The following is a 27,938-nucleotide window of genomic DNA, read 5'->3' on the forward strand; positions in this document are numbered from 1 at the left end:
CCCTGCTTTCCAAGCCCAGAGCCAGGCCTCGTAATATATATTAATATTTATAGTTTCTTTAAAGGCCCTAGATTCGAATATCGAAATTTAGACAAGTAAAATACTACTATATAAGCTTCTATAATAGCTAAATTTCCAGAAAAGATAATATTTGAAACTATTTAATTACTAATTAATAAACTATATTAATTATAATATAGTCTTATACCTAACTTATAAAATACTAAATTCTTCTATAATAAGATTATTACTTCTTACTAAGGCTCCCGGATATATAGATATATAATCTCAGACCTTTTTATAAATCTCGGCTAGCTTATTAATAAGCTTTAGTTATTTATTACTATATATAAGAACAAATAATAAGCTAATCCCGAAACCTTTTTTACTAATTAATAATACTATTCTTAGAACCCTCTAAGCTATTATCCCTCCGGAAATCATTAATATAGATCTAGCCATAACTTCAGAACCCGTAATAACTATTTTAAGTCCTATAATTATAATAATTATATCCCGAAATTATATTTTATATATAAGAAACCCAAATACTACTTATAAAAACATATACTAGAGAAATAAGAAACTAAGAAAGCTCGATTTAGGAATAGAAATATCTATTAGTTTAGATCCCGAAATACCCGTAACTTTAATAAATGCTTTAGTAATACTTATATATAATATATTACTAAAGCTAAAGATAAAGAAAGTAATAAGAGTAATAAGAATAAACTAGTAAATAATGCTTTTAAGGCTTTATTAGTAGAAATAAATAAAGAAAAGAAATACTATTTAGATTTCTATTTTATTTTAGTTAAGAGCTTTTTAGCTGCTTCTACTACTCCTATTTTACTAATAACTATAGCTAATACCCTTATAGATAACCTTATTTCCCTTTCTCTTATATACTAGATAATAGATAAAAACCATACCTTAGAACCTATTAAACCTTTAATAAAAGATACCCAGACTTTTATAATTAATAATATATTAAAATATAATACTTACTACTTTTATAAAGTTATAATTAATACTAGAGCCTCTAGATACTTAACTACTAGTTCTAACTAATTCCAAGCTCTCTAGTAAACTAATAATAGTATTAAACTTAATAAAACTACTAAAGGTTAAGTTAATATCTAGTTTAGTATTAGATCTATATTTTCTATTAGATCTATAATAGTAAATATACTAATTAGGTAAGTATAATTCTATATTATACCTTTAAAAACTCTATTTTTATTTAGCTTAGCTAATATAGATAAGCTAGGAGTCGATTTTAATAATCTTATTAATTATTTTATTACTTTTACTAGAAAATATATACCTATAATATAATATTTCAAATATTTTTTCCTGTTTTAAAATACTATACTATAAGGCTTTATTTCCGAATCCTTTATTTATAACTCCTGCTTTCTTATAGAGATTAAATTATAATATCTATACTATTATTTTGGTTATTTATTTATTAATAAGCTCCAAAATATATTAGAATAAGCAGGCTATAATATTAATATAGAAGCCCTTAAATATCTTATAAAATACTATAAATAATACCAGAAATATAGCTAATTACCCGGATAATTTAAGTTTAATCTAAGAAATAATATTAGTTTTAATTACTTTATTATTATTAATATTTTCTATATTTCCGGTAAGTTTATACTTTATATTATTAATAAAGGTACTTAATATTAAGCCAGCTAATAGCTTTAGAATATTAGTATAATATATATCTGGGATATACTTAAATAATACTAGATTAATAACTATTTAGGCCCTCCTAATTAGATTATAGTAGATACCGGAAAGTAGTTTACTAGTAAGGAGTTTATTTAGCTTATAAATACTATAGGAACCAAGGTCAAAATTATCCCTATAGAAGCTTATAACTTCGTTAGAATTATAAAATACTACTATAGCCTAATCTAATATACCTATCTTATTATTATAGCCGAAATTAATGAAATTAATAAGGATACTATACTTTAAATAGCTTTTAAGACTATTAATAACTTTATGGGACCTAATAGTATTATCCTAACTCTTTTAGTTTATAGTACTTTATCTCAAATAACTAAATATAATACTCTATTATTTACTATATTATAATAATTAGTAATACTTAAAAAGGTAATAGTAGAAATTTAGAAGCTTTAAGCTAGATATTAAATTATAAATACTTTAAATACCCGAAATAGTTCTAATATTACTAATATCTATAAATTATTCCTAAATTCGAATATTCTTATTTAGTATAAAGGAAATACCGGTTAATCTGGTAATTAGGATAAACCATATAAGCTAGTAGCTATTAATAGGGAGAACTATATACTAGCTCTATTATATAGTAATACTATCTTCTATTCGACCTCCGTAAAGCCCTTTTATATAGGAGATATTAAGGTTATTACTAATAGCCCCGAATCTAAACCTATTCCCGAATCTAATAATAAGGCTAAAGGTAATACGGGTATGATTTCTCCTGCTATTTCACTAAAGTATAGTAGAGAATACTTTTATAAAACCCCGGATATTACGGTATTCCTATAGAATAATAAACTATATAAGAATTCCCGTTAAGTTAAAGTTACTAGCCTCCTAGAAAAAGATATATTTAAGGTTATTTCTAGATCTCAGGTACTAAAAAAGATATATATTTTTAACTTCCGGTTTATTAATAAGATTAAGAATAAGGATACGGAGAAAGAGCTTAAGAAGTCGAGACTAGTTATCTAAGCTTATAATAATAATAAGAAATATATAATATTAATATAATTACCTATTATCTAATATATTAGCCAGAGATTATTCTTAGTATTACTACTATAATAATAAATACTATAGAATTATATTTATATAATATCTCGCAAGCTTATATCTAATTAATAACCTTATTTAATTATAATTTCTATATTAACCTACCTTATAAGCTTACTAAAGAGCTAAATCTAAAGAATAATTCTATTCTAAAAGTTATAAAACTATTATATAGTATACCGGAAGCTAGGAACTACTAGTTCAAGACTTACTATTCCTATTATATTAATAAGCTCTTTATAAAATAGTTAACTTATAACTCTTATTTACTTTATAGCAAGTAACCCTTCGGAATTATTAGCCTTTAAACTAATAATACCCTATTTATTAGAACTAACGATTTTATAAAGGCAGAATAACTAAAGTTCTATAAAGCTAAGTTCTTGGCTAAAAAGTATAAATCCCTTACTTTTAACTATAATCTCAAATTTAATAGAGGTATTATTTATACGGATATTACTAGAATTACTCTTATATAGGAATACTAATATAAGAACCTCTAAACCATTTCTATAAAGAATACTATTACTATAAATAATAGGGATACTATTTATTAAAATCTCTCTATTAAGAACTAATATATTACCTAATATATAAAAGAAGTATATATTATATTAGTCTATTAATTGCCGCTTAAGCTATTAAACCTTTGGAAACTAATATAAAGGCATTTAATAAGTATATTTAATAGCAAATTAAGAATACTACTAGAGAACTATAATTTATAAAGCTAGTAAAGAAGTTCTTATATTTAATTATTTTTATAAATACTTTATTTGCAAATAATAGAGATTTCTTTTCTTAAATTAGATATATTCTAGTTCTAGTAAATAGAACTAGATATACTAATATTATTTACTAGTTCTCTACCAAATACAAGAGAGTTACTAGAAGTATTCTAGCTTCGGAATTCTATAGTATGGCTTACGGTTTTAATATAGGTACTTTAGTCAAATCTATAATTAATAGAGTACTAGAAATAGAACTACTACTAGTTATCTATACGGATTCGAAATCGTTATACGAATACCTCGTCAAATTAGGTACTACTCGAGAGAAATGCCTAATAATCGACGTAATATGCCTCTGCCAGGCATACGAATAACGAGAAATCGCAGAAGTCAAGTGGATTAAGGGAAAATCGAATCCTGCCGATTCCATAACGAAATCGAAGCCAACGAATACCCTCAAGCGCCTAATTAATACGAATACCATATAATTAGATATAGAGGAATAGGTCGAATATAGATAGGGCGGAAAATGGATATATGAGATAGGAGGATATTATGGGAGGGGAAGTCATATATAAAAGGCCGCGGCCTTTGGCATATAACCAAAACCTTAGAAGCAATATGGACATACAGAGCGTTTGGGAAATCTGGTACTAGGCCGGATTAGGGAATTTGTATGCGATCGGAGGGAGATACTGTTTTTCGTGTTTTTAGAGAGTTTCCAGTATTGGTATAGCTATTCCTCTGGGAGTCACGTGCGTAGTCACGGGACACGGGACACGGGACATGGGCAATAGGCAATGGGACATGGGCAATAGGACATGGGCAATGGGACATGGGATACGGGACATGGTCATGTGACCTCGCGTCCCATTGGTGACTCGACCAGTGGACTAGACCCCTTTAGGCTTAGCAGATTTAGGGATCGCATATTAACACCACGATACTGCGATCCCTACTTCTGAAGAACAACTTCACTAACCTTACGCAAATAGCACTTCCACGCCTACGTGACGGTGCCATGCGTTACTGGTGAACCGACATATATAAAGGATCTTAAAATAAAGGCTCTGTAATAAGAAACCGTATAGTGGGTAGTTATTAGAAGACCTTTAAGAGGCACCTCTTAATATTTGGGATAATGAGATTATAGTAGAAGACTTTAATAAGTATATAGACTCTCTCCCGGAAAGACTTGAAAAAGTCAGATTTCGGAAAGGTATATAAACTCTTTAGTAGAGCATTAAAGCGGTATATAATTTATACTAAAATTGGATGTCTCGGCAATAGCAGAAAGTATGGGTGGCTCTTGACTTCCTGAGACCCCTTTTCGTACATAAATATTATGCTTCGTGTGACAGGCGAGTCCCCCTATTCAGTGCGGGACGCCCCCTTGCTAGCGCCTGGCAATGTCTCAACGGACGAAGGGATAGTACTGCAATGAGAGTGCTCGGGCCTGAAGTATAAATGTTCCGTATAATACAATTTAGAGCATACCGGATTTTAATAGTGGAACCCGAACTACTTCGGCTTCTAACACGACAATATCACGCACGTCTATAGCGCGTACTTAATCAACAGCCAGCGAGCTTACTATCACGTGCATAATAAGTATTTTCTCATAAGTGGTCAGGTGGGACACCATTCCTGTGGTTGGGGAGGCCCTGATGTGCTGAGCGTCACGAATTAAGCCTGTTGAACTAGCTAAAGCAAGATAGCTAGGGTCACGTGCTTGCAATGTAAACCAAGTAAAACGTACTGAATTGACTGCTGTTCTATAGTGGTAAGTAGCCCGTATATATAGCCCTGAACCCCCTAAGTCACATGTACTAAATCCCTATGCCAGCTGAACCGATTACAGCTATACAGGGTATTCCAGCTGGACAGGGTATTAAGCTAGTGCACAGCCCCATGGCGTTCGGTTCCAGGGCTTACTAAGCCTATTAGGGGCCTCAGGCCCCTAATTTCAACAAAGCCGAATGATTTTGCAAGTCACGTGTGACCTCCTGAGGGGTTCAAGTTAAGATCCTACAGGGATTCAGAGATGGCCCTGTTTAGAATCGGCCATATTTTCCATGTTTTCTAAATAAACTTTTGCGACGGGCTGTTGTCCGAAACATAGCCACGTCTTTCGATCAATCAGGGCGGTCGGTGCAGGTAACCGTTCTAGCTCCTCTGTTCAAGAAGAATCCCTACTTTAGCTGATTTGTTGGCGACAAAGCTGATATTGCAATCCTCTTTAATTGGGGAGGCGCGGTGACGGATTGTGCATTGATGCCCGGGGGCTTGCATCCGCTCTCACCGCTGTCGAAAAGGTTTCAAGAAACCGTGCATTAGTCGATCCTCATTCACCGAATCGCGACGGCTGAAAGTTTTCCAGGGCGGTTAGAACGTTTTGGATTACTTGTGTAACTTAATTTCATGCAAACTTTCGGCCCACTCCCCCCTCACCCTGCCAAAGTTACAACTTTTATTCCCTTGATCAACACAACTGCTGATAAAATTTCCGATTTTTTCTCACAAGACTTCAATATTTTCTATCATTTAATCGGTGTCTTAGGTATTAACGTGTCACTCGCTAGCCCTACTCCCAGCCTCGTGTATTTATTTCCTTTACCGTTCCAAAATTCTGCTGTTAACGGGTGGTTTTAGCCGTTCGCAGCAATGAGAATCGCGTGTCTACAGGTCTGTTAGCAGTACAACCCACGGAATTATGATGCTAAGGAAGCTTGCAGTTTGCTCCTCAAGTGGGCGATATAAGCAACAATCTTGACCGCGCAGATGCCGTGCTGAGGAAGGCGGATCCTAAGGATATAGATCTTCTCGTTCTACCTGAACTGGCATTTTCAGGTATGTTTCAACTCATCTGGAGTTTGAGGCCTGTTAGGAAGCTTGACTGCCATTATTGCCGAAAAAAAACAAATTCTAGGAGATTATTAATTTTACAAACCTGAGTTTTACTTCCAGTGCCAAATCTAGATCTTTGAAAACTGTTGGTACACAGAGATTATCATAGTTAATATTTTTTTTAGGATACAACTTTAGAACGTTACAGCACATTAGTCCATTCCTTGAACCTACTGCAGCTGGAATTTCCTCGCTTTGGGCGAGGACAACGGCGCTGAAATATAACTGTGTGGTCATAGTCGGCTATCCAGAGAAGACTAAAATTCCTTCAAAGTGGCCGCTGCCATCAGACTACTACAGCTCTTCGATCGTTATTAACGCAGATGGTGGAACTATTGCAAATTATCGGAAATGTTTTCTCTCTCACAGTGACGAGGCGTGGGCTCGCGAGGGTTCCGATGGCTTCTTCGATGGAGAGATTGAGGGTTTAGGACAAGTCGCTATAGGAATGGGTGAGTGACTGACGAAATCAAATTTGCGCCTATGATTTATTGTTCCGCCTACTAATCATTAGTCAATTGGCACTTTATAGGCATGGATATGAAGTAGCTCTTCCCCTACGTAAGTTTCTATAGTAAGACTGACTTGCATAGCCCGTACCCATTCGGAGCACCCTGGTCCTCTCGGGAATTCGCCTATCACATCCTTCACAAGGAAGCGAACCTGGTGATCATTTCCATGGCCTGGCTCACCAGAGAATCGAAGAGTTCATACTGTCAGACACCAGAGTCGCCAGACATTGAAACACTATCGTATTGGCTCGCGAGACTTGAACCGGTTATCAGAGCCGAAACTGAGGGTGAGATCATTGTAGTTCTTGCAAATCGAACAGGAGCGGAAGATGAAGCTGTGTATGCAGGCACAAGTGCAGTTTTGGGTATCCACGCTCGTGAAGTAAAGGTCTACGGGATGCTAGGCAGATGGGAGAATGAACTACTCATTGTCGACACGAGCAAGCGGCCGGTTGCAAAACTCGTCGCGCAAGAGACGGTGACTCCGAACGTGGTAACTGCCACTTCTGACACGATAAATGCTACTTCTGACCAAATTACTCCGGCTTCTAACCAGGTGCCTGGGACATCTGACAAGACGACTGTCTCATCCGGCGTGTCGAGGACCTGGACTTCAATCTTCACTGAAAACTCTGACTTGAGCGCAAGAACTCGAAACACAGCTCCTCCTTCTGAGCAAGACACTAAATGGGGACAAAATCCCTTACTTCAGTCTACTCCCCCAATACCGCGGCAATTATCGCTTCCCTGCCAAACGGAAGGGGAAATTGAAGAAGATATCAAGTCCAACGAGTCTGCCGACAGCTGCGGAGAGACCATATCGTCGTCCGGCCAATCTTTGGCCGACCAAGAAATCAAAGACACGGCCAAAAATGTGATATTGGGAATCCTTGCGCGAGATGAAGTACTCAATCCCTTATTCGCAGAAGCATTAGGAAAATTCGATACCGACAGAGTGGTGAAGAATCTTGCTAGGTTCATCAAGGGTTATTGCCGTCTGCTCAGTCGTGCGCAACCTTCTGCTGATCAAAAAAAGGGCGTCAAGTTTCTCCGACATAGAGCCAGACAGTTCGCAGCCCTTATCTGCGAAGAATTGGATCCCTTGAAACTTGCCCATGCCTTAGAGAGATCTAAGAGCTGTTCTGCTGAAAAAAGGGCTCGCCTTGCCCACTGGGTATCAGGTGCCTCATCTAGTTCGCCGCCCACAAAGTTCAGTATTGCAAGCGACGAAGAAGATGGCAGTGAAACCGACAGTCTGAATAGCTTTAATGGCTTGCCACCAGTTCTTGAGGACATCAAGGAGTTCATGGTTCTTGGGGAGCCTCTAAAGCTATTTCGCCATTACTTCGCTCGTTTCGCTGCAGGAGAATCGATCAAGGAGTGGAATGCTTTGATAAAGGGAGATGATGGTTTATCACCAAGACAAGAAAGTGAAATCTTACCAACGCAAAACCAACCGCTGCAGACTGGTCCTATATCCTTGGGAGCTGTGCTGCAGGACGCAATTACTTGGCACCCGGACAAGAAGTCGTTTCGAGTGTTTTGGAGATGTGTATGATCTCGATCCCAATTCTTACTTGACTTAGGCTAACTCAAAAAGCGTTGTAATCGTCGATTTGAAGCTCGAATACCAGGAACAGATCGACGAGTTGCAGAGGAATTCTTATGTCAAATGGATTGGAATGTGCAGCGAGACGGCCCAATGGTCGCACACCTCTTCACTTCCAAATGGCTCGAGGATCTAATTTGGACTTTGGCCCCAGGCCTTCTTGGCAGATTTTCATGGGAAACGTCAACTCTTTCAGCAAACTCTTCCGACCTGGAGGCTGGCGGGGGCTCAAGGTTTGGAAGAACCATCTCCGGGTCCTCTGGACGATCATCTGATCTATTATCCGGAGGATTTGATGGTTCACCAGTCCAAGAAATGGACATCGGGACGAGACCCATTTCCTCAACTACCAGAGTCACTGACCCCATTTACATTTGTCTGTACAAGCGGAAGGGCGGTTTCTGGCGACTACGGCACGCCAAATTACCCCGATTTGGCACGAAAAGCCAACCGCGGGGCAATAACACCATAGAGTTGCCCGCATATTCACTAAACATGAATAAGGTACTTTTCTATGCCTTGAGAGAAAAGCTATTGCGCAAGAGGAGCTCTCGGACCTCAAAAATGGGGTGGAGTGCGAGTCTTCGGCAGTGGAAGTTGAAGATAGGAGGTTGCTTGAGGAGATCAACTCACTGGCTATTGCAATTATTCAACCCCATTTCAATCTCTGGGTTCGAGTTCTGGGAGGTTCGATGAACCCTTTTCTACCACGAGATCTGACTGATTTTGTCCTCTATTTGCTAAGATTCCTTAGTTCAAATTAAACCCAGCCCCAAAGCTTGTCGATCCCGTTCAGAAGGACAAGCTACCTCACGAACCAGGGCTTTCTCAAACATACCTTAATGTCATGGACCTAAATGGACATATACTAGATGAATGGGAATACTTGGCGTTGACAGGACAGGATCTGAACAACTTCAAAGGGCTCATCGGAGGTAGCTTTATGCTCCATCTTCTTAAATATCCTGACGATGTGAAACCTGATTTACCAATATGGACAGGGCTTCCAAAGAAGATTCGGACAAAACTCATCAATCAAGACAGAATCCAGAAGGCGGGGTGGGGATTCCAAGTCGAGTACGAATGGAATTCGGCAGCTTTCGTGGTTATGATGTGTCCTATTATTGTTCTCGGGTTCTTAATTACTACGTTTCTGTCAATCAAGTTTCAATGGCCTATCTCTGCGTGGATTACTCTCGTCCTCGCACCATTGACAGTTGTCACATTTATCAATACCATATTAGGTGGTATAGTGAAGCAAAAAGACCTGTCGAAGTAAATCTCGAATGTAATACAGAAATAAAACCAATAAACAAGTATATTGTGCATAAAAGAACTTCATGGTCGACAAGAACATGTCAACTAAGGGGAAGCCGATTTTGCAAGCGACTGTATTGCAAGAAGCGTCTGACCTGAGAGAAGGATTTATTTTTGGGGGGAAGAGGGGGTTCTTTTGGGCTCCCTGGGAGCCGACTTAGTCTCCCTGCATATGGTGGTGTAGATTTGACAATTTTCGTACAGCAGATGCGAAGATGATGTGACGTATGGTTGGTCATTGAAAAATGAGCAGGCACGTACGTGAGTAAAACGGCTCTTTTTATATTTAAACTACACTTGCCGGCCACCGAGAACTTCTCACAACCCACTGGCTCCTGATCTGTATTATTTGAAGTGATTGGAGTCATAAAATTTGTTTGCAGACTTGTTTGAAGCATTGCATCCGACACCTGTCTCATCAAACCGTATACCATGTGGTGTGCCATCTTTGACTGGGTACTTTTGGCATTGTGGGTCATAAATGCAGAAGAAATATACACATCCAATGTACCGACTTATCGTCTTCTGCAAAAATTCAGAGTGCTATTACGGAGGCCTCGGCCATGGCTACAAGCAATAGGGGATTAATTGCAGCCGTATTCTTTACCGAGACGCAACAAGTTGCTAATTGAATAACACACCAGATGCTCTAGCTCAACTTCTCCTCCCGACAGAAGCTATGGTAGCTGCTGCCTTTACACCTTTGTTCATAGCCTCCGATGTGCCGACTCTACAAGGTGTGTACCCCCAAGCGAAGCTATTATCATACGAAAACTACAGATAATATGTACTGGTTGAAGGCTTGCGATGACTCAACACCTCCGCGCGGTGCAAGCTGGAAACCTTTAGTGCTATTATCGAGATAGTATCTAGAGGGCTAAGATTGAGTCACGATCGATCATACGCGCCCCTGTGAGCGACCTCGTCTACCGCTCCATCGATACTACGATTAATAATACCAGAACGAATCACGACAAGTCTTTGCCAGAGACCACGATCGCGATCAACGACAATATCGACGCACTGGTGAGAGCGCGCCCACAATTATCCTCTCTCGATCGCCGAATCCACGATACTCGATTCATATAAACAAATCACCGATTAATAGAGAAGGTCTAGTAGACTTCCCTCGATATATATATACGTGGAATATACAAGGCTCGGGAAAGCGAGGCATAAGGCCTAGTAAAGGAAAGACGTATTTATGGGCAGGATAAGCCTGTAATTAATTACTCTATACGTTCAAGACAAGAGAGAAGCTAGTTAAGGGGTAGATACGAGGGCCTCTTCTGAGGAGACACGCATCTCCGGCTTCGGTGACGGTATTGCCTACTAGGGCCCCTTATCGCGAAGAGGGGAGGGTAAGAGTATAAAGCGAGCTTGTCTTGGGATCTCTTACCCTGGAGGATGGTTTAGTCAACGGAAACCTGTTAAACGTACGTCTCAACGAGGCCTTTGCATATGGAGATAGTAGTAATACGGGCCAAATATTATACTACTTTGGATTTGTATCAAGGGAATAGAATGAGAGGCTTAGCCCGTTCTATACTTTTGATATAATGAGCAGGTAGTTCCACCAGGTATACGGATGGCTATATCATATTCGAGTCCCTTACCACGATTGTCCCATTTGCCTCGCTGGGGGATCAAGTCTGGACAGTCACGAGAGCCACGAGGTCTTTGTACCTCGTTATTTTCAAAAGAAACCATAGTCTTTCCTTTGTATATTATATATTGGAGATTTAGGCTCAGCTTTATAGCCACTCAGGAGGCTCTGTATTCTATGACTAAATCAATCAATCAATCTATGTACTGGTTGACTGACTCCCGCAGGACTCTATACCAGAGTGCAAAATATTGCCACCGATCCATTGTTCGTTACATTCTTTTGCGATGAGAACCACATTCAATGGTCCGACCCGCGAAACGGCTGGATGGACACAGCTTATACCTATACGGCCAAGGACGGCAAAATCAAGCATGTTACACAGTACAGAATTGCTGCCGGTAATCCAGGCACGTTGCCTGGGACAAAAGGGTCGTATACGAGTGAGCCTTGGTGAATCAATTGGCTATACCTACCCTACCTTGCGTGGGTCTACTGACTCAGGCGCAGGCTACCAAATCCAAAAGACTGCCGATGTGGCAGATTGCTCCGATCAGGCGCATGTATACGTTTGGCCTGCTAGGATCAACCCACCTATTGACGGCTCCGATGGCTATGATCATCGCTCTCTAAGCGAAATCAACTCACAGGGGATTGATCTCCACTTCGCAGCCCTGGATACCATCAAACCACTCTCTGAGACCATCTTCCACGAGGTATATGTCGACCTTTTAAGAGGTAGTGGACTGCGGAAGCTAAAATATGAACAGCTCATGCACGTTTACGGTGGCCGTAAGTGATTTCCCATATCAATTCAAAACCATGTAATATGCAACGGCGTGTAATACTAACTATTCAAACGTCCGTTGTCAACCCCACCAGCGGTGTAAAGAACATAGTTGATATAATTAATGGAAACCGGATCCGCGGTTACCAGCCTTGCGTCTCAACGAATGTAAATCGATTAGTCAACGGTTATACACCGCTCCAGGCTGCTGATCCTCCCACGATTTTGGCTAAAGGTATGTCGTGTTTTTTAGTCACGGGAACTTCTCTCTGAAGTTGCTGACTTGAGGAAATATGTAGCTCTTTATCTCCAACCGAAGAATAAGCCGCCCATGATGTGGGATACTGGGGCGGTTGACCCTAACACCGGCGCACCAATTGGGTTGCCCGGACCTGGTGCTAACCCTAACGATACCCAACCCCATGGGTCTGTGCGCACAGGGCATTTTCCGGGCATTTTCAGGCTACGCGAAGACTACTTCAGGGTCTCGAACAGCAAAAGTCTTCACAATCACTTACCTGTTACAAGACAGCAATAAATAATTACGGCCCACGATCCGGGCTTTGAGAATTAAAATAGGTAAAGTATAGTTCTATTAATTAATTCTCAAAATTTAAAAGTTCTAAAATATTCGTTATCACTAAAATGCCCTGTACGCACAGACCTATGAGGTTGGGCTCGTAAGAGACAGATTGCTATTATATGGGAGGGCTAGTATTAAGTCGCTAATGAGAGCAAAAACCGGTTCGATTTACGAAAGCGAAAATATATAAAGATTTATATAACAAATACAATTATAGTACTACAATTCAAATTGCTTCCGTTTCAAGTATAAATAAGAGATGAACGATAGCTTATATTACGCTAAAGTATAATAATCTAGATGCTATTACTTCAAGCCTAGTCTTACAGTCGAAAATGCTCATAATTATAGTTGGCTAATTTATATAATACTAGTAAACAGTACCTTGTCTTCTATTTACGTGGCTATACAGAATACGTTTTCAAGAAAATTGAGTACTCTAACTTTAGCTTTCGTTTTGCACATTAAATAATAGCTGCGCGTATAGTCCGAATACTATTTAAGTTCCGATTCTACCGCTATTTAATCCTTCTTATTATGTTAGCACCATGTTACAAGTAAAATGTTAAGGGATAGAATGGTTTACGTTTACTGGGGTTCCGGTTTGGGATTAGGTTACTAAGTTTTCTTGGACGTACTTGTATAGAATTAATAAAAGTCGCAAGAACAGAACCTAATGAGCTAGTGCTGACTACGGGTAACGAACGTATTAGGACACTAGAGCAGGAACGTGATTGAGTAACCTGAGCATAGCGGCGATGGTGACTAACCGCGTTGGAAGGAAGGGAGGTATAGATTCGATGAGATTACTACATTAGTCCGGCCCCCAATCGACACCAGGGGGAGAGGTAGTAGGGGGGAGGCCGTTTTACATTTTCCCAACTTTACTACTTTATATTACAACCACAGCGCACCACCAAAGTACAAAAGACAGATGTCTATATAGCTCTCCTCTTAGGGATTATTTTAGTGTTTAAATAGAGGTTTTTGGTTGTGTATAGGAAAAGTTATGAGTGTTTGAAATCACGTTTGGCGTGCAGATCCTTGTAGTGACATCGTGATATTTATGGGCTGTACCTCCGTAAGACAACGCCGTGAAAACCTAGCTTAAAACACTAATTTAACGCCGTTCACATCAAATGCTCCTTGCATGCTTCACACTCCCTACTTCTTTTATTTACTTAATAAACACGCTTCTAAATATAAATATATCTTTATAAAACGAAAGCGCATACTCTATTTAGTCTATATTATAAGTCATATTAGTTTTATATAAGTAGGTGTTAAGTTATGAGAAAATCAAGATTTCTTTAGTTTTTGGTGTTCGGATGTGTATAACGAGCCTGTCAAGATAAGTCTGTGCGCTTCAAGCCATTTGCTCACTAACGAGCCCTGTAAGAAATTTTTGACTTTTTAAAGTTTATAAGAAATGCCCGAATTATTATCAGATAATACACTTTAGCTTCTTCTACTTATAGTATTAAATAATAAACAATAATGCTTTGTGGTTATTTAGGGAATTTAAAGTAAAGTGAGTGACTTTGGTTTTCCGAAGCCTGAAAATTAGCCTGAAGCGCACAGACTTATCTTGGCAGGCTCGTAAGCGCAAAACCGCCCAAACTTCACCTCAAAACATAGTTTTTAGGCTTTTAATCCACTACCTTTTAATTTAACCTTGCCGCATCTAATAGAAGCTATATCATATATAAACTAGCCATGGTTTTGCGGGGAAGCTTTTAAATTAAAGGTAGTAGATTATAAGGCGAAAACGTGGTTTGAACGAATTTTGGTAAGGTTTGCGTGCGCCTAGAAAAACGCTCAAAATCCCCGGTTTTTACTAATTTACTAATAACTTCTTAACTATCTTATTAAGTAATAAGAGACTTAGAATTATATAAGACCTATATTTTAACTATATATTTATGTCTAGTCTTATTTAATTACGTGGTTGAAAAGTGAATAAGTAAAGTTCACGAAATCAAGTGAACCTCAGAGGGTGTTTAGGAAGGGTGCGCTGTGCTAAATTAGCGGCTAAAGTTGGGTTTTCACCGAAGTTGTAACGGAAAAAAGTAAAACGACAACCCCCAGGTGTCGATTAGGGATGTCTGTGACGGGTCAAGACCCGATTTTATGCTTGGTACGCTGTGCCTGCGCTTATATAATCGTACCTCTTATTTCTTGGGAATCAGAGCTGGCGCTCTTAGCTTCTCTCCTGAATGAATCCTCCTTGCACGGCACTGTACGGCACAGTCAGGCGACCCGCATTGCAAGCCTGCCGCACTTTTGGTTGGCTCGCCCCCTCACCAAGATCAAACCACTCTCAGCCCCACTAAACTGCTGACCGCAGCCTCCATTCTTCTTTCCTTCCTTCATTAACAACAACCTCATCTCTCTCTCATCGTATAGTGTTATCTCAACCTACTGTCAAGCTTCATCAGTTCGCAACCCGCGTCCTTCTAAAACAGTTCATTTCCTCATTTAAAATGGCGAACTCTCACATTCCACTCTTCTATCGCATCTTCTTCTTATACATCGATCCTCTCTTCTGCCTCTCAGCAATCTACCTCTGCTTCTTCGACCACACGACTTACCTCGAAATGGGCATTCCCCGCGCTCTGACCCGCCAACCCTCGTCCCCCCTTACCTCTCATCTCATCACGGTCCTCGGAGCCTGGTCCGTCTCCATCTTCACCTTGCAAACTCTCCTCCTGCAACAATATCGCGATGTTAAACTCTGGAAGATCTTCATGTTTGCGATCTTGTTGACGGATCTGGGAATCGTGTATGCGGTTTATGAGGCGGATCCGGTGATGGCGGTTAGTGTTTCCAAGTGGGAGAAGGCTGAGTGGACGAACAATGGGATTTTCGGGGTGGTGATTGCGATTAGGACGGCATTTTTGTTAGGTATTGGCGGGGTTGGTAAGCCGAATTAGACGGGGGGTTGAAGTTAAGGGAAAGATGAGAAGTCAGAGGGGTTGCGGTGTGGGTGGGAAATTATCCTAGGTGCGTACCGGGGGCTGGGATAGCTTCTCTAAGACAGGGAGAATATATGGAGTAGCAGAGTCGTTTTCATGTACTCTTGTTCTGATAACACAACCTAGATGGACTTTGGAAAATATGTATTGGAAGAGACCGAGTTAGGAGAGTAGAAGGTGGCTGACAGGGGCTGAGACTGTGCAAAAGGTGCTGCAGCACGGAGTAGTGACAAATCCAATAGGGAATACGCCCAAAGTCAACCCCAACTCGCTCATCCTTAAATTACATGGCATCGGGCCCCACTAATTGCAAAAGTCCAGCAACCACCAACAATTTCTTCCCTGCACTGGCACTGTAGCCGTCATTACCCTGGTCACTTAAGAGACGTCCCTGCAAAGCGAAAATCCCTGTGGAGCGAAACGCGATCCCTGTAATTCCGAATTAAATAATTGAAATTTCAATATACAATATTCTTTATCTACTCCCCGTGTCCCTAATCAGATCTACTGCTTCTACTTTCTCAATGTCTACGTGGCCAATTTCCTATAGCTTGTGATGCGGTTGATTGATTGCGCTTTAAAGTAGGCCGATAGAGGACTGGTTTCTGACAGCTTCATTTATATTATGCTTTTACTATACCTCAACTATAGCTTTGCAATTCAAAACTCTTACGGTAAAAAAAAAGTCACTCTTATTGATATACAAGTGGCTACTCTAGTATTTTTACTCAAAGGCAGAGCTCTTACTAGTCAGTCAAGGCTGTCTCGCTTTCACCGTTCTCATACTTAGAACGGGACGGCTTGGAGTTCCATAGCTTTCAGCAGCTCTCCAACGACCTAAAACAATGGATGTTAATAACTCTTTCTTTAACTCTCCAATGCGTAGCTCTTACCCATCTCGCATAGTAGTCAACATTGTTCTGCATGCCGATTAACTTCGTATCCAACTGGTCCTCAGACAAGAAAACCGTATTCCTGATTGCCCGAAGGCAGCGCAGAGTATACTCCACACCTTCTCCAGTTCACCCCACCATAACTTCTTCAGATCAAAGTGACGGCCTGGCACAAAACATCGCCTTCAGGAGCGTGTTTCCCCAAATGATCAAGCTTTGGTAAAACCATACCCATTCGACGATAATGACCGCTCCCGTTTAGCTCCAATGCAATGACCAACGAGGGATAAAGGACTATAGAGTTCCAAGGCCAGCGCCCAATGACCAGTATGTAGAGCGAGAATTCCTTCAAAACCTCTTTGCCGATCTTATAGTCCCAATCACATTCGAGACGATCTCCACTGCCAACCTGCAATGCACTACCCTCCCAGATGAGTGGATTATCTTCCTCGAAAATATGTACGGGAATCAGAGGTGCCTTCAGTTCGAGCCATCCATCTGTAGCTTGACCGTAATTGTTTAGTTTCTGTCCTGGCACTGTAATGCTAGCGAGTATGACTGCTGCTAACATTTCACACGATGTATGTCCTTCGTATGCCGTTTGGAAACTACCAAGCGAAGCCCAAGACCACGAAGGTGCACGGTAGGGAGGCTTGGGAGGCCACTCTTCCTTATGTTTGTTGGAAGTCCATAGCAATGATCCAGGTAAAGTACTTTTCCAAAGTCCTGCAAGATATGTGTCACCAAGCTGCTCGTTGAAGAAAGCAGCAATTCCAGAGATAGCTGGTAGTTTATCCGTTATAAATGAGAGTTCCCGATTGCCATAATTTTCTGCAAGCGTATCCCAAAGATCCAGGAGTTCTTCTTTCTCTTGCTTATCGACTTTCAACGTCCTATCGTCCGAATGAAAACCGTCTTCTGTGCAGACTTCTGTCATGCACTCGAAGTATAGCTGCTTGGTGGCATAATATAGAGTTCGGTGACTGAGGACTCTTTCCTGGAATGTCCATCCCCGAGCACTGATGGGTTCGTCTTCGAGAATGTTGATTTGATTGCCAAAATCTCCAAGCTTAAATGGGGCCAAGGAGGCATGAACGACATCGGAAACTTCATTGGAAGTGTATGGAAGTTGAACATATTGAGCAATGTCACGCTGAACAAGACAGCCAGACAACGGGTTAGCAGCAGCTGACGCACTTATTGTCAAATACGCCTTCGCATAGTACTCTCCCATTTGAGCAGCTTCAATCTGCCAGTCATCAGCATCTCCTTGGATGATACAGAGAGAATCAATCCAAAGGTAGCGGATTTTGAGATGTCGGCAGATGATCACGGTATCCTTGAACGTTTGTGGCAGAATCTCCCATGGTATATCAGCCACACGTTCGGCCAACGTTTTTCTTTCGGTGATCAAGCAGACCTTCCCTCCCCATTGGTAGCTTAGTGTTATGTATTTAGCCATCAGTCCTTTCTTCTCGACAAGTTTAATTTTGCTGTCTGTAGTTTCTCCTAAATCCAGTATTCTCGTGGGCAGTGATCCAGCCAAGGTAAACTCAGCATGATTCTTGTCGCAATGAGTAACCCAATGATTAACTCGAGACCAAGATTTGTCTGATGCAGGATTTTGTTCAATTAGGCGACCAGCAATGTATTGTGCCAACTTTGAGTCTGAAGTCATTCTCACGTTAGCTCCAATCAAGCATATTTTTGATAATGGCTACTTTACCATCATCGACTGTGAACACTATGGTGCCTAGGAAATACATGCGCTTGCGCTTTGTTTGCGTCCAAAAAATGAATCCATGTTTATAGACGGACGATGTGGTCTTCGAAATCCAATAGCGAAATGGGTGACGAGGTTTGTAGAGAATAGCATATGAGTTGACATCCCGCAAATTTTGTTCAAGCTCGCGGACCGGCTCCAGAAGTAGCTTACAAAGGTCACAACCAACTGCCGCATTTTCGAGGTCCGTAGTGGACTGGTGGTGTGGAATTGCAAAAGATTCTTTGTCCTTCTTGTGCGACAGGTTGTACAAGGCGTGACCAGGTCCATCCACGAATTTGGTTCCAGAAGGATATTTGTAAGAAGGATGTTTCTTTCGTCGTTCTTCCGCGAGTTGATGTGTTTCGGCTACAGCAGGGTATGAAATAGCCCCCTTTGCTGGCCCGGGAAGATTCGCGAAATCAATTGACTTGCACAGCTGGCAGAGACCCATTGCGATTATTATGGAGATGCATGGGCGAAAAGAACAGTACCGAGTCATGAACCAAAGATAGGCGGAATAAAGTTGTCCTTTTCGCAGATATGCAGGGCAAATAGCCAGGCAGTGTGGAGAGAAAAAATGTCTAGCTTGGCTTTTCACGAAACGGAACTGTTTTGGGTGGTGTGGTGGCCTTCGGTAAGGCCGATTTATTAGTAGTGCCATCACTGCAGCTCTCTCTTCAGCTGAGCTGCTGAGCGTCCCGTCCCGTCCCGCCCCCAAAATACAGCGCAACGTTGAAATGATTGGCTCTGACAAATGAAGTTCTCAGCCCGACAGCCTCACCTAGTTGCCGACTACCATGCTGGTACAGTAATCATGCATACATTGGCCGTATGGATGAAACCTCTTGCGCAATGCAAATCATATGCATAAATAGCAGAATTCTTTACTGGAATTGAACGACAACTTTCACTTTAAAACGCATCCCTCGGCATCGGAAAACCTCAGATAGACAATCAATATGGTCAAAACCGGCGTGTACGCAGGTGCAGGCCCTCAATGTTTGTTATACCGCCTTTGCGGGGGGGTGCTAATTAAGCATTATTAAAACTCTAAAATCCATTGATTGTCTAATCGACACCCGGGGGGGTGTCGTTTTACATTTTCCCCAATTAGCGATCACCGTCCCACCAAAAAATTTCCCGGTTGACGTCCAACCGGGCTGTTTTTACGAGGGATGATTACGAGTTAGTCTGTCCCTTCGTCTGGCAAGAAATGGTCCGTACTAGCGGCCGCATCATGCGGATAGCCTGATTGGAGGAGATGGTTGTATTCTTATAGGTACCTAACAAGGGATATTCGTGTGCGGCCGCTAGTACGGACCATTTCTTGCCAGACGAAGGGATAGGTGATAACGAGCCTACCGACATAAGTCCATGGTTTTAGCGATGTTTTCAGGCATCGCAAAAACCGAAGTCGCGCACTTCACTTCACGATTTCTCGATAACTATAGATTAAAACCTTATATAATTCAAGCGCATAAAATAACAAAAGCCAGAATGAGTTTAGAAGGCCTTTAAACTCAATTCTGAATATAAATTAAAAGTGTCCAAAATAGTTATGGGGTTCGTTTCTTAGCGAAATGCCCTAAAACCATGGACTTATGTCGGTAGGCTCGTAAAGACCATAGTGTTCGGAAGTTCGCAATTTGGAAAGAAAATCAGTGTGCCCCTGCCAACCCCTGCAACACCCCTGTTTTGCTCGCGTAGCATTCCTAAAACATGGGTGTACGCCCAAAGGGGAAATGACAGGAGGCCAACTCTGATTAGAATGTATAAGCACTCTCTCTGGGTAAACCCTAGAACGGGTGCTTATGCAATTGAGAATTAATTGGACCCCCCTTCTAACTCCCTTGCCCCGCATTTCGCAAGCTAATTTTTATAATTTTATCGTAAAGTAAGGCTTTCTTTTTCGGCTATTCTTTAGCCCCCGGTACGCGTACAAAGGTGGGCAAGACGCACGTCCCTCTGTCCCTTACTTGTAATCGCTTAGGAAGTATATCCTCAAGGATATACGTACGCTTCCCCTACTTAAGGTATAGGTGTATATACGCTCCTGTGAGGCGCCGAACGCCGTGCCCCTGGCCTCCTAAGCTCCTAGTATTAGTAGAGAATATACTTTAAATATAGATGTGCTTTGTATACAGATGTGTCCCGTACGCAGTTGTGCCCCACACGCCGTGAGGCGCCGAAGGCGCCGAACGGGGTGCCCCTAGCCTATTAAGGTCCTAATATTAGTAGAGAAATAAGCTTTAGAACTCCCAGAACTAGCGCTCTGTCTAGTTTTCCAATCAACGTCCCCAGAGAAGTTTGTGCAGTCATAGTTCTTTACAGTAACGAGTGCAGAAATGGGTAAGTTAATTTTTTATATTTTCTCAGCAAAGTCATGACCTTCAGAAGTCAGAAAGCGGCGTTTTCGCAAAAATCGCGTGGCCTTCACAAGGACAGCGATAGGGGCTACCACACTTTGCGCCTGTTGCGTTGCTATTGCAATGAACCGTTCTGTAGTAACAGAATAATGCTTTATCGATACAGCAAAGAAATCCGAAAAAGATGTTCCATTGCTCCTTTTGCGGCCATAGCTAACTTGACGGAGTATACGTCCACTGACTCTCACACAGTTTCCCAGGACGCGCAGATAACGATTGCCTTCAATATCATAGGAATAGTAGTGACCATTGGAGGCGTAGCCATTGCATACCTGACTCTTAGGGCAATGAGAATTGAGAACCTCGAGCGCGAGTTGCAACTCCCATCTTGCTGCAGCTCTCACTAACCAGAGCCTATGCTGTAGGTAACGTGCAGCTTCGAGAACGCGATGCTCTCCAATACCGTATCCAACTCGAACATACATTCGTCCCCAGACCATCACCAAATCCTCGAGTCCTATCTGGTGATCGTTCTCGTGGCAATCCCATTCGTCGTCGCAGCTAGCGAGACAAACAAGGGGTTGACTTGAGGGAACACTCGAACTGATGGATGGCGCGGGAGGCTGGAGTATATGCTCTCTGCAAGGTAGCGTCAATGTTGAGTACCGCGGAGTACCTTGACGGACGTCATGAACACATTCGAATATCACTGGGCGGATATATGTTGTCTTCGGGAGCCTCGTGGGAATGGAAGAAGCGCTGGTGTTATGTTGAAGGCGTAAGATATGGGTGCGACCATGTTAGGTAGATCTTTGAAAGTCTCCAACTGTTGTTCCAATTAAAAGCCCAGGAACACATCAAGTCCGTAAATCTCATCAACATCTCTGCCCTCTTGTACCACTCAGTCGATAGCTTCGTTATTAAACGCAATGCTATGCCAGAGTAGAAATCCGAGGTCTCTTGCCAACTTGACAGTTTCCAGGACTTGACTCTGCCGTATTTCCGGTGTTTGTCTCTTCAATTCTTCCCAGAAGAAATCTCGGCCTGCATTCACGCTCTTGCAGCAACAGCATCTTGGCACCAAAACCCCGGTGCTGAGAAATGCTATATGCAAACACCTGCTCTTCCTGTTGAGAAAACCCACGCAACCCAAGGAGCCTGCAGGGAAAGTCAACACGAAACTACAAAGACTGTGGACAGATCCGCCTGCTACTCCCTTATATTAATGATCGCAAATATTCGTATAGCAAAGATCCTTCGATTGGTCTTCGTGATCCTTCTTCACTTGATCTTGAACGTAAAAAGCTTGTTATTAAATTTTTCTCTCCCAACATTACAAGCGAGTTTAAGGCAAAACATCTCCGTACGGGTCCGATTGAAAGGGACCATTAGCGCCACGCTAAATTTTTAGCTTCAAACTAGCCAATTGCATGCGAGCCCATTAGAACAAAATTACGTGCTTTTCCCTCCGAATCTACTCTGTTTTACCTCATGCTCTCAGGCCTCACCATTACAACACTTTGGGTTGGAGCAGAAGGGAATTTTTCAGAGAGAAATCGAATCAAGTCAGCCTGCAATCAGCACGGGCCCGTGGCACGTGATCGCGAAGGTACATTATCTCGATGACGATCAACCCCATCCTTCTTCATCTATCCCACTCTTCCTCTACCTCTCGCCAAAAGCTCATCAATTGCAGTGTTTCAAAGCTTCTTTAGCATGTTGCCTTGATTGTCGTGCTGCAAGCCACAACCTCAAGTCGACAACTCGCCTTCGGCCTCGCACTGCCAGGCATAGTAACGACGCCCTCTTAACGTCAACATGGCAACATCAGATATGGAGAAAGATATCCGAAAGCCGCTACTATGTCCAGATTCCGAGCAAAATGGAGATCTTCCAGCGACCTCAAGATCACCGAGAACAAAGAACAACCACGTCCCGATTTTTCTGGGCACCGCGTGCTTTCTTTGCCTTGCCTTAATTATGGCTATTAGGCATTTTGGAACAACAGAGCAAATGCCATCCGGATGGTTAGAGCGATGTGCTTGGCGCGATCTTTCACCGCACGTCCATCTCCTCGACGTCGCTCCCATTGCACATGACGAGTTCCTCCAGCGACAATCAACTCTAGCCGCCGCCCTCGACGCCGTAGGCGTCGATGCATTCATCGCAGAACCATCAGCATCATCAAGCTACTACGTCAACATCTCCACCTCCTTCGAGCTCAGCGAACGACCATTCCTCATGATCATCGACAGAGCTGCCCAATTCTCCTACCTCGCCCCGAAATTCGAGGCGGGGCGCATTGCTAGACTGGAGATGGTCTACAGAGATAAGAAGGTCATTGAGTGGCCGGAGGAGAAATCTCCGTATAAAGTTTTGGCGACAGAGACGGGGTATAAAAAGATCATGCTTGATGAGCATGCGAGGTTTATGATAGCCTCTGGCCTTCAAGCTGCTGGGGTTGAGGTTGTTCCGACGACGCAGATTATTCAGTCTCTCAGGGCTGTTAAGACAGAAGAAGAGCTCAAGATTCTGAGAGGAATTAATGATTTTACGCTGCAACTTGTCAGATCGCTGCAGAAGTGTATCAAGATCGGCATGACACAGGAGACAGTTGTTTCCGCTGCCTCGAGACTCTTCGGGAGAGCAGGAGTCGGGAATGGATTCTGGGCTATCGTGCTTTTCGGAGATCAAGCTGCTTATCCTCATGGTGGATCGTCAGGGAAGACGTTGAGCCGTGGCGAATTCGTGCTCATTGATATCGGATCAAAGCTTCATGACTATGGCAGCGATGTCACACGCACGATATTGCCAACTGGATCAGAGGTTACCAAGGAGTTGATGGATGTGTGGTACACGGTTCAAGCTGCACAAGCCGCAGCTATTGAACTCATGAACGTGAATGAAACCTGCTCGGTTGTTGATGCTGCGGCCAGAAAGGTCATCACTGATAACGGATATGGGGAGTTCTTTACGCATAGACTAGGACACGGATTGGGGTTAGAGATGCATGAACATCCGTATTTGAATGGGGCGAATGGGGAGAAGTTGAGGATTGGAGAGGTGGTGACGAATGAACCTGTGAGAATACCACGCTTAACGTATTGGGCAGACATGCTAATTGGAGCAGGGAATATATGTCACGACCGATCAAGCAAAGAAGTTGAGTTTGGATGTTGGATTTGGTGTTCGGCTTGAAGATCCCATTCTCGTTTCGAACCAGGATCGACCTGGAGGTATCCTCATGACTGGGTCGAGAGCGAAGTCTCCGTACGAACCATAAGTACGGTGGCACACTTCCAAATGTTTCAGTGCTTTCCTTTTTGTTCATATGATAGACTGTATTATGAACCCTCGAATTCTTGCGCTTCCTCATTTCAGGCCAGTCAAATGAGACCGTCCGTTGAAACAAGTTTCGAATCCCCAACAGGGCCAGCGACTTGGTGCTTCTTCCGGCGCTTAACAAACGGGAAGTGTTCCGGGAGAAGGTGGAACAGGATGACAGCGAGTGAGGTCTATTTAGGGTGAGTAACAATAGGCAGCTAGAAGATTCTCCCGCAAGCAATTATAAGTGGATATAGACCCAGAAAAGGAATAGTATCTGAAATTTGGAAAGAAGAAAACTTCCAATCGGCTGAGACACGACGAACTGGGAAGCAGCAAAAGCATATCGTACTTCGTAAATCGCGTCCAGTCCCTTAGAACGAAATATTTGAGGGTATTATCGTGATAATTGCATAAATAAGGCAGTATTTGGCATGTAATTAGGCTTCAAAATATGAGGGTAGAATTAACATAGATTAAGATGTCTAAAGTCCAAGAAGTGCGGTTTAGCGGAGGGCTTATATGCATTTGTAGCTAAGCCAACCAAAAGGGGAGAAACAAGTGTATGGCAACTGACATATTGCCTCAATGACTGCCAATCGCTGCATTGATCCGAAATATGTTACCGTTGAGAAAATACGGCACGTGATACAACCCTTTTCCCCCGATTAACGTGCCATCGTTCATCCATTAAAACAAGTTTAGTATATCATTCATGTTCCAAATGCCCCAAAAGCGTAATTATTATAAAATAGAATTATACTTTATTTAATATAAATATAATAAATATAAGAGCTTAAAGTATTATTTATATAAAGAAATTATAAAGTATTAATAAAGGTATTTATATATTCTTTTTGCCTTTACTAAATATAATAATTAGTAAATAGTAAGACTTTTCATAACTGTTCTAATATAAGGTTTAATACTTTACGATAACAAAACTCGAAGTCTCACCCTCACACTTCGAAGCCATGAAGCCACACGTTCTTTAAAATTCTCCTCTTCCTCCTCTTCCCCGTCCTCGTCCCCGTCTTTGGCAACCGTAAACCCCATAGCAGCTCTCCAATCCAAGCTTTCCCTCCTAGCCCCAATCGCCCCAAAGCTCAGAAGGGTATCTTTCACTTTATCCGACAGCGGCAGACTTCCCACAATCTGGTTGTGGAAGAGTTTCGTAAGTGTCTCGTGCCGTGTTGCCGCTAGGATGGCTGAGAAAGTCTTGTTATGACTAACCCCATTATCCAAGTATGCGAATGCACCGAGTAGGTTTGCGAGAAATGTGAGACCGATCGCAAGGCCGTATGAGATGAATAAGTTCTTTGAGTGGTAGACATACTTGTTGACAAAGTCTTTACGGGTGACTGCTTGGTTTATGGGAGGTCTAGCCATGTTAGCGAGATATTCGTGAAGGGAAAAAAAAAAGGGGGGGGGGGGTTACGAAAGAAGGTTGCTGCTCATAAATGACATCGTGATATTGAACATTAGTTCCGGAATCAGGACGTCTAGAGTACGATTATGTGCTAATTCAATATCCTGGTTTCGCTGATCACTGATCCCATTAGCACCCGGATGATTACTGTCAAAAAAAGCCTGCAGATCTGAACTTCCTATCAAACTGATGTATTGAAGATCAGTTGTGATTTCCGTGAAATTCGTTGGAGGTGAAGTGTTCTGGACGAAGAATCCCATGGAGCCAACTAGTAAGTCCGTCATTGCCCAGAAGACGGCCGAATAGGCATGTTGTTGGAAGATTTCGTCGGAAATTGGGGAATCATTCTTGGGATACTCGACGATATTCTTATTCGCTGTACTTAGGTTGGTTATCTCTTGAGCTCCTTCTTCAAACATGACAAGAATGTTGTATGATGCGTTGTGGAGCTTGCAAACCAGATAATGATCTTCGGTAGCCATGTTGCCTTGAGAATCAAGATGTCCCGTGTACCGGGAGTAAGCCATCCATAGCTCGTTAGATGCGTTTTGAGGTTGAGGCAATCGTAGTTTTGGTGTCAGCAGAACACCATTATTTTTGGCACTCGTGTTTCCGGCATTGGTCATCAGATCCGGAACAAATGCGTAGAAATAATTGGACTTCTCTGCTAGGGAGCCTACAGAGTTGTTCCGAACATCATCATCGCGAATACTGTCGATGATCGTGGCAATTGTAGAGTTTGCTTCCTCGCATGTGACTGATGGGCCAAAGAATTGTAGGGGGAAAGTTGCGTTGGGAAAGGGTGCCGAGATGAGAGGGATCTCTCCTTGAGCCGCTGTCGCTGATGACAGGCGCTTGGCTATAGTCCGTGGACTCAGTAATGTAGTAGTTTTCTGATCGCTGCTGTTTGAAGAGTGAGCAAACCGGCTCCATTGGTTAGTGCCGTACATATCGAGAACATAGACTGGGCCAGTATCAGAACTATCTTGAAGACTTGGCAGGACGAAAAGAGTCGCTGGTGGGACGAGAGATGTCAATGGGAGAAACCTAGAGAGCGTGTCAACTAGAATAATTGAGCAGAAAAAGGAGAGTGGTGTATACCCAATCACCAAAGCCAGGAAAGTCCCCATTTTGATCTCTCGGACCATTTCCATATTTAGCAACGCTGTTAGAGTCCCGTCAAATGCAGCATCGAGTGCCGCGACAGAAACTTTGCTTCGTTTCAAAGCCCACCAAAGCCATTGTGTATACTAGAGAAATTTACGTTAGTTGTTTCTGGGCTAGGAAGGTTCAAAATGAAAATTGCATAAAAACACGAAGCAGCGGCACCGGTGTAAGTGTCATTCAAGATTTCAATAAACCTGAAATGAGGAATTGCGGTGAAAATAACTTACCGGGAATCCAATGGAGGTCGTCAGACTGACCTGAGTCAGGTAGGCGAATGTATTTCCTCCTCTGTGTTGAGTTGTCAGCGAGGTCTTTGAGGTAAGAAGCGCGTACAAGTAATCTATGAAAACTGCCAAGTATGAAGGTGATTCGAACCTCAGAGCCCACTGCTGCTGGCGGTCATTTCCCACCTGTCGTTCATCTAGGACAGTGTAATAGAAATGATGCATGAAACTTGTTAAAACACCAAGTAAGAAGAAAGAGACCATCGCAATTGGGGACCACCAGTATATGCCTTTATGTATAGGTTCGTCTGCATCTGCATCGGTCTCCTTGGTTGCTTCTGGCTGAGAGGAGCTGATCGAGACATATTGTTTGCCATCTGGCAGTAGCAAAGCGTCTCTCGCAAACTGCTCCGACGAATGTCTCGCGGCAGTTGGTGAGACTGGTTGCTCTTCAATTTTGTCAACCGCTCTCGAGGGCGACTCTGACTGGGTTTGATCGGTCATATTTCGATAGACTTCTTTTGCTTGCCGACCAAACCATGAGTTCCATTTACAATGCTGATGCAAGGCTATATAACCATTGGTATCGTTATCTGGGACCAAGGCCAGAACTGTGACTGGGCGACGGGTGCGTGCCTGACTGACGCACCCCTCACAAGGCTCCCCACGGGGCAGTCCTGAAATACATGGGATGAAAGAGATAGGATAAAAGAGAACTCGAATCAAACCCGGTATACTCACCACGTGGTTTATCAATCTTCATCAATGAGGGTTCAAGATATGCACGAGTATTGAGTTTCTGCAAGCCACCGTGCACAGCCTCCACCGACAGCTTCATCTGCTTATCGAGCCACATAGACAGCAACAATTGCCGTTTCCAAAATCAGCTCTGGCAGAAACTTTGCGAGGGAATAAAAACG

At 42.1% G+C, this 27,938-nt stretch overlaps 7 protein-coding genes across 7 annotated transcripts; 5 read left to right on the forward strand and 2 right to left on the reverse strand.

Annotated features, from left to right (window-relative positions):
- Nucleotides 1–6,091: 6,091 nt before the first annotated feature.
- K444DRAFT_329720 (carbon-nitrogen hydrolase) lies at nt 6,092–8,156 on the forward strand. Its single transcript, XM_024871948.1, has 7 exons — nt 6,092–6,154; nt 6,207–6,239; nt 6,290–6,404; nt 6,587–6,913; nt 6,994–7,006; nt 7,055–7,959; nt 8,010–8,156. The coding sequence occupies exons 2-7, from the start codon at nt 6,219–6,221 to the stop codon at nt 8,030–8,032; spliced, it is 1,404 nt and encodes a 467-aa protein (XP_024740093.1). The 5' UTR covers nt 6,092–6,154; nt 6,207–6,218; the 3' UTR covers nt 8,033–8,156.
- Nucleotides 8,157–8,253: 97 nt separating this feature from the next.
- On the forward strand, nt 8,254–9,872 carry K444DRAFT_556741 (uncharacterized protein). Its single transcript, XM_024876761.1, has 3 exons — nt 8,254–8,525; nt 8,574–9,269; nt 9,337–9,872. The coding sequence occupies exons 1-3, from the start codon at nt 8,280–8,282 to the stop codon at nt 9,859–9,861; spliced, it is 1,467 nt and encodes a 488-aa protein (XP_024740094.1). The 5' UTR covers nt 8,254–8,279; the 3' UTR covers nt 9,862–9,872.
- Nucleotides 9,873–11,833: 1,961 nt separating this feature from the next.
- On the forward strand, nt 11,834–12,305 carry K444DRAFT_626931 (uncharacterized protein; the record flags this gene model as incomplete). The annotated part of the gene is made up of 2 exons (XM_024882736.1): nt 11,834–11,948; nt 12,016–12,305. 2 exons carry the CDS (start codon nt 11,834–11,836, stop codon nt 12,303–12,305), a joined length of 405 nt encoding a protein of 134 aa, XP_024740095.1.
- Nucleotides 12,306–15,254: 2,949 nt separating this feature from the next.
- K444DRAFT_610046 (uncharacterized protein) lies at nt 15,255–16,171 on the forward strand. Its single transcript, XM_024879672.1, has one exon. The coding sequence runs from the start codon at nt 15,359–15,361 to the stop codon at nt 15,806–15,808; it is 450 nt and encodes a 149-aa protein (XP_024740096.1). The 5' UTR covers nt 15,255–15,358; the 3' UTR covers nt 15,809–16,171.
- Nucleotides 16,172–16,891: 720 nt separating this feature from the next.
- K444DRAFT_626933 (HET-domain-containing protein) lies at nt 16,892–18,959 on the reverse strand (the record flags this gene model as incomplete). The annotated part of the gene is made up of 2 exons (XM_024882737.1): nt 16,892–18,411; nt 18,470–18,959. 2 exons carry the CDS (start codon nt 18,957–18,959, stop codon nt 16,892–16,894), a joined length of 2,010 nt encoding a protein of 669 aa, XP_024740097.1.
- Nucleotides 18,960–22,707: 3,748 nt separating this feature from the next.
- K444DRAFT_523027 (Creatinase/aminopeptidase) lies at nt 22,708–24,157 on the forward strand (the record flags this gene model as incomplete). Its single annotated transcript, XM_024874251.1, has 2 exons — nt 22,708–23,955; nt 24,005–24,157. 2 exons carry the CDS (start codon nt 22,708–22,710, stop codon nt 24,155–24,157), a joined length of 1,401 nt encoding a protein of 466 aa, XP_024740098.1.
- Nucleotides 24,158–25,113: 956 nt separating this feature from the next.
- K444DRAFT_584853 (uncharacterized protein) lies at nt 25,114–27,522 on the reverse strand (the record flags this gene model as incomplete). The annotated part of the gene is made up of 5 exons (XM_024877890.1): nt 25,114–25,579; nt 25,637–26,674; nt 26,729–26,877; nt 27,022–27,082; nt 27,170–27,522. 5 exons carry the CDS (start codon nt 27,520–27,522, stop codon nt 25,129–25,131), a joined length of 2,052 nt encoding a protein of 683 aa, XP_024740099.1. The 3' UTR covers nt 25,114–25,128.
- Nucleotides 27,523–27,938: the final 416 nt, after the last annotated feature.

The sequence above is a fragment of the Hyaloscypha bicolor genome, assembly GCF_002865645.1.
Source record: "Hyaloscypha bicolor E unplaced genomic scaffold K444scaffold_52, whole genome shotgun sequence".
NCBI lineage: Eukaryota > Fungi > Ascomycota > Leotiomycetes > Helotiales > Hyaloscyphaceae > Hyaloscypha > Hyaloscypha bicolor.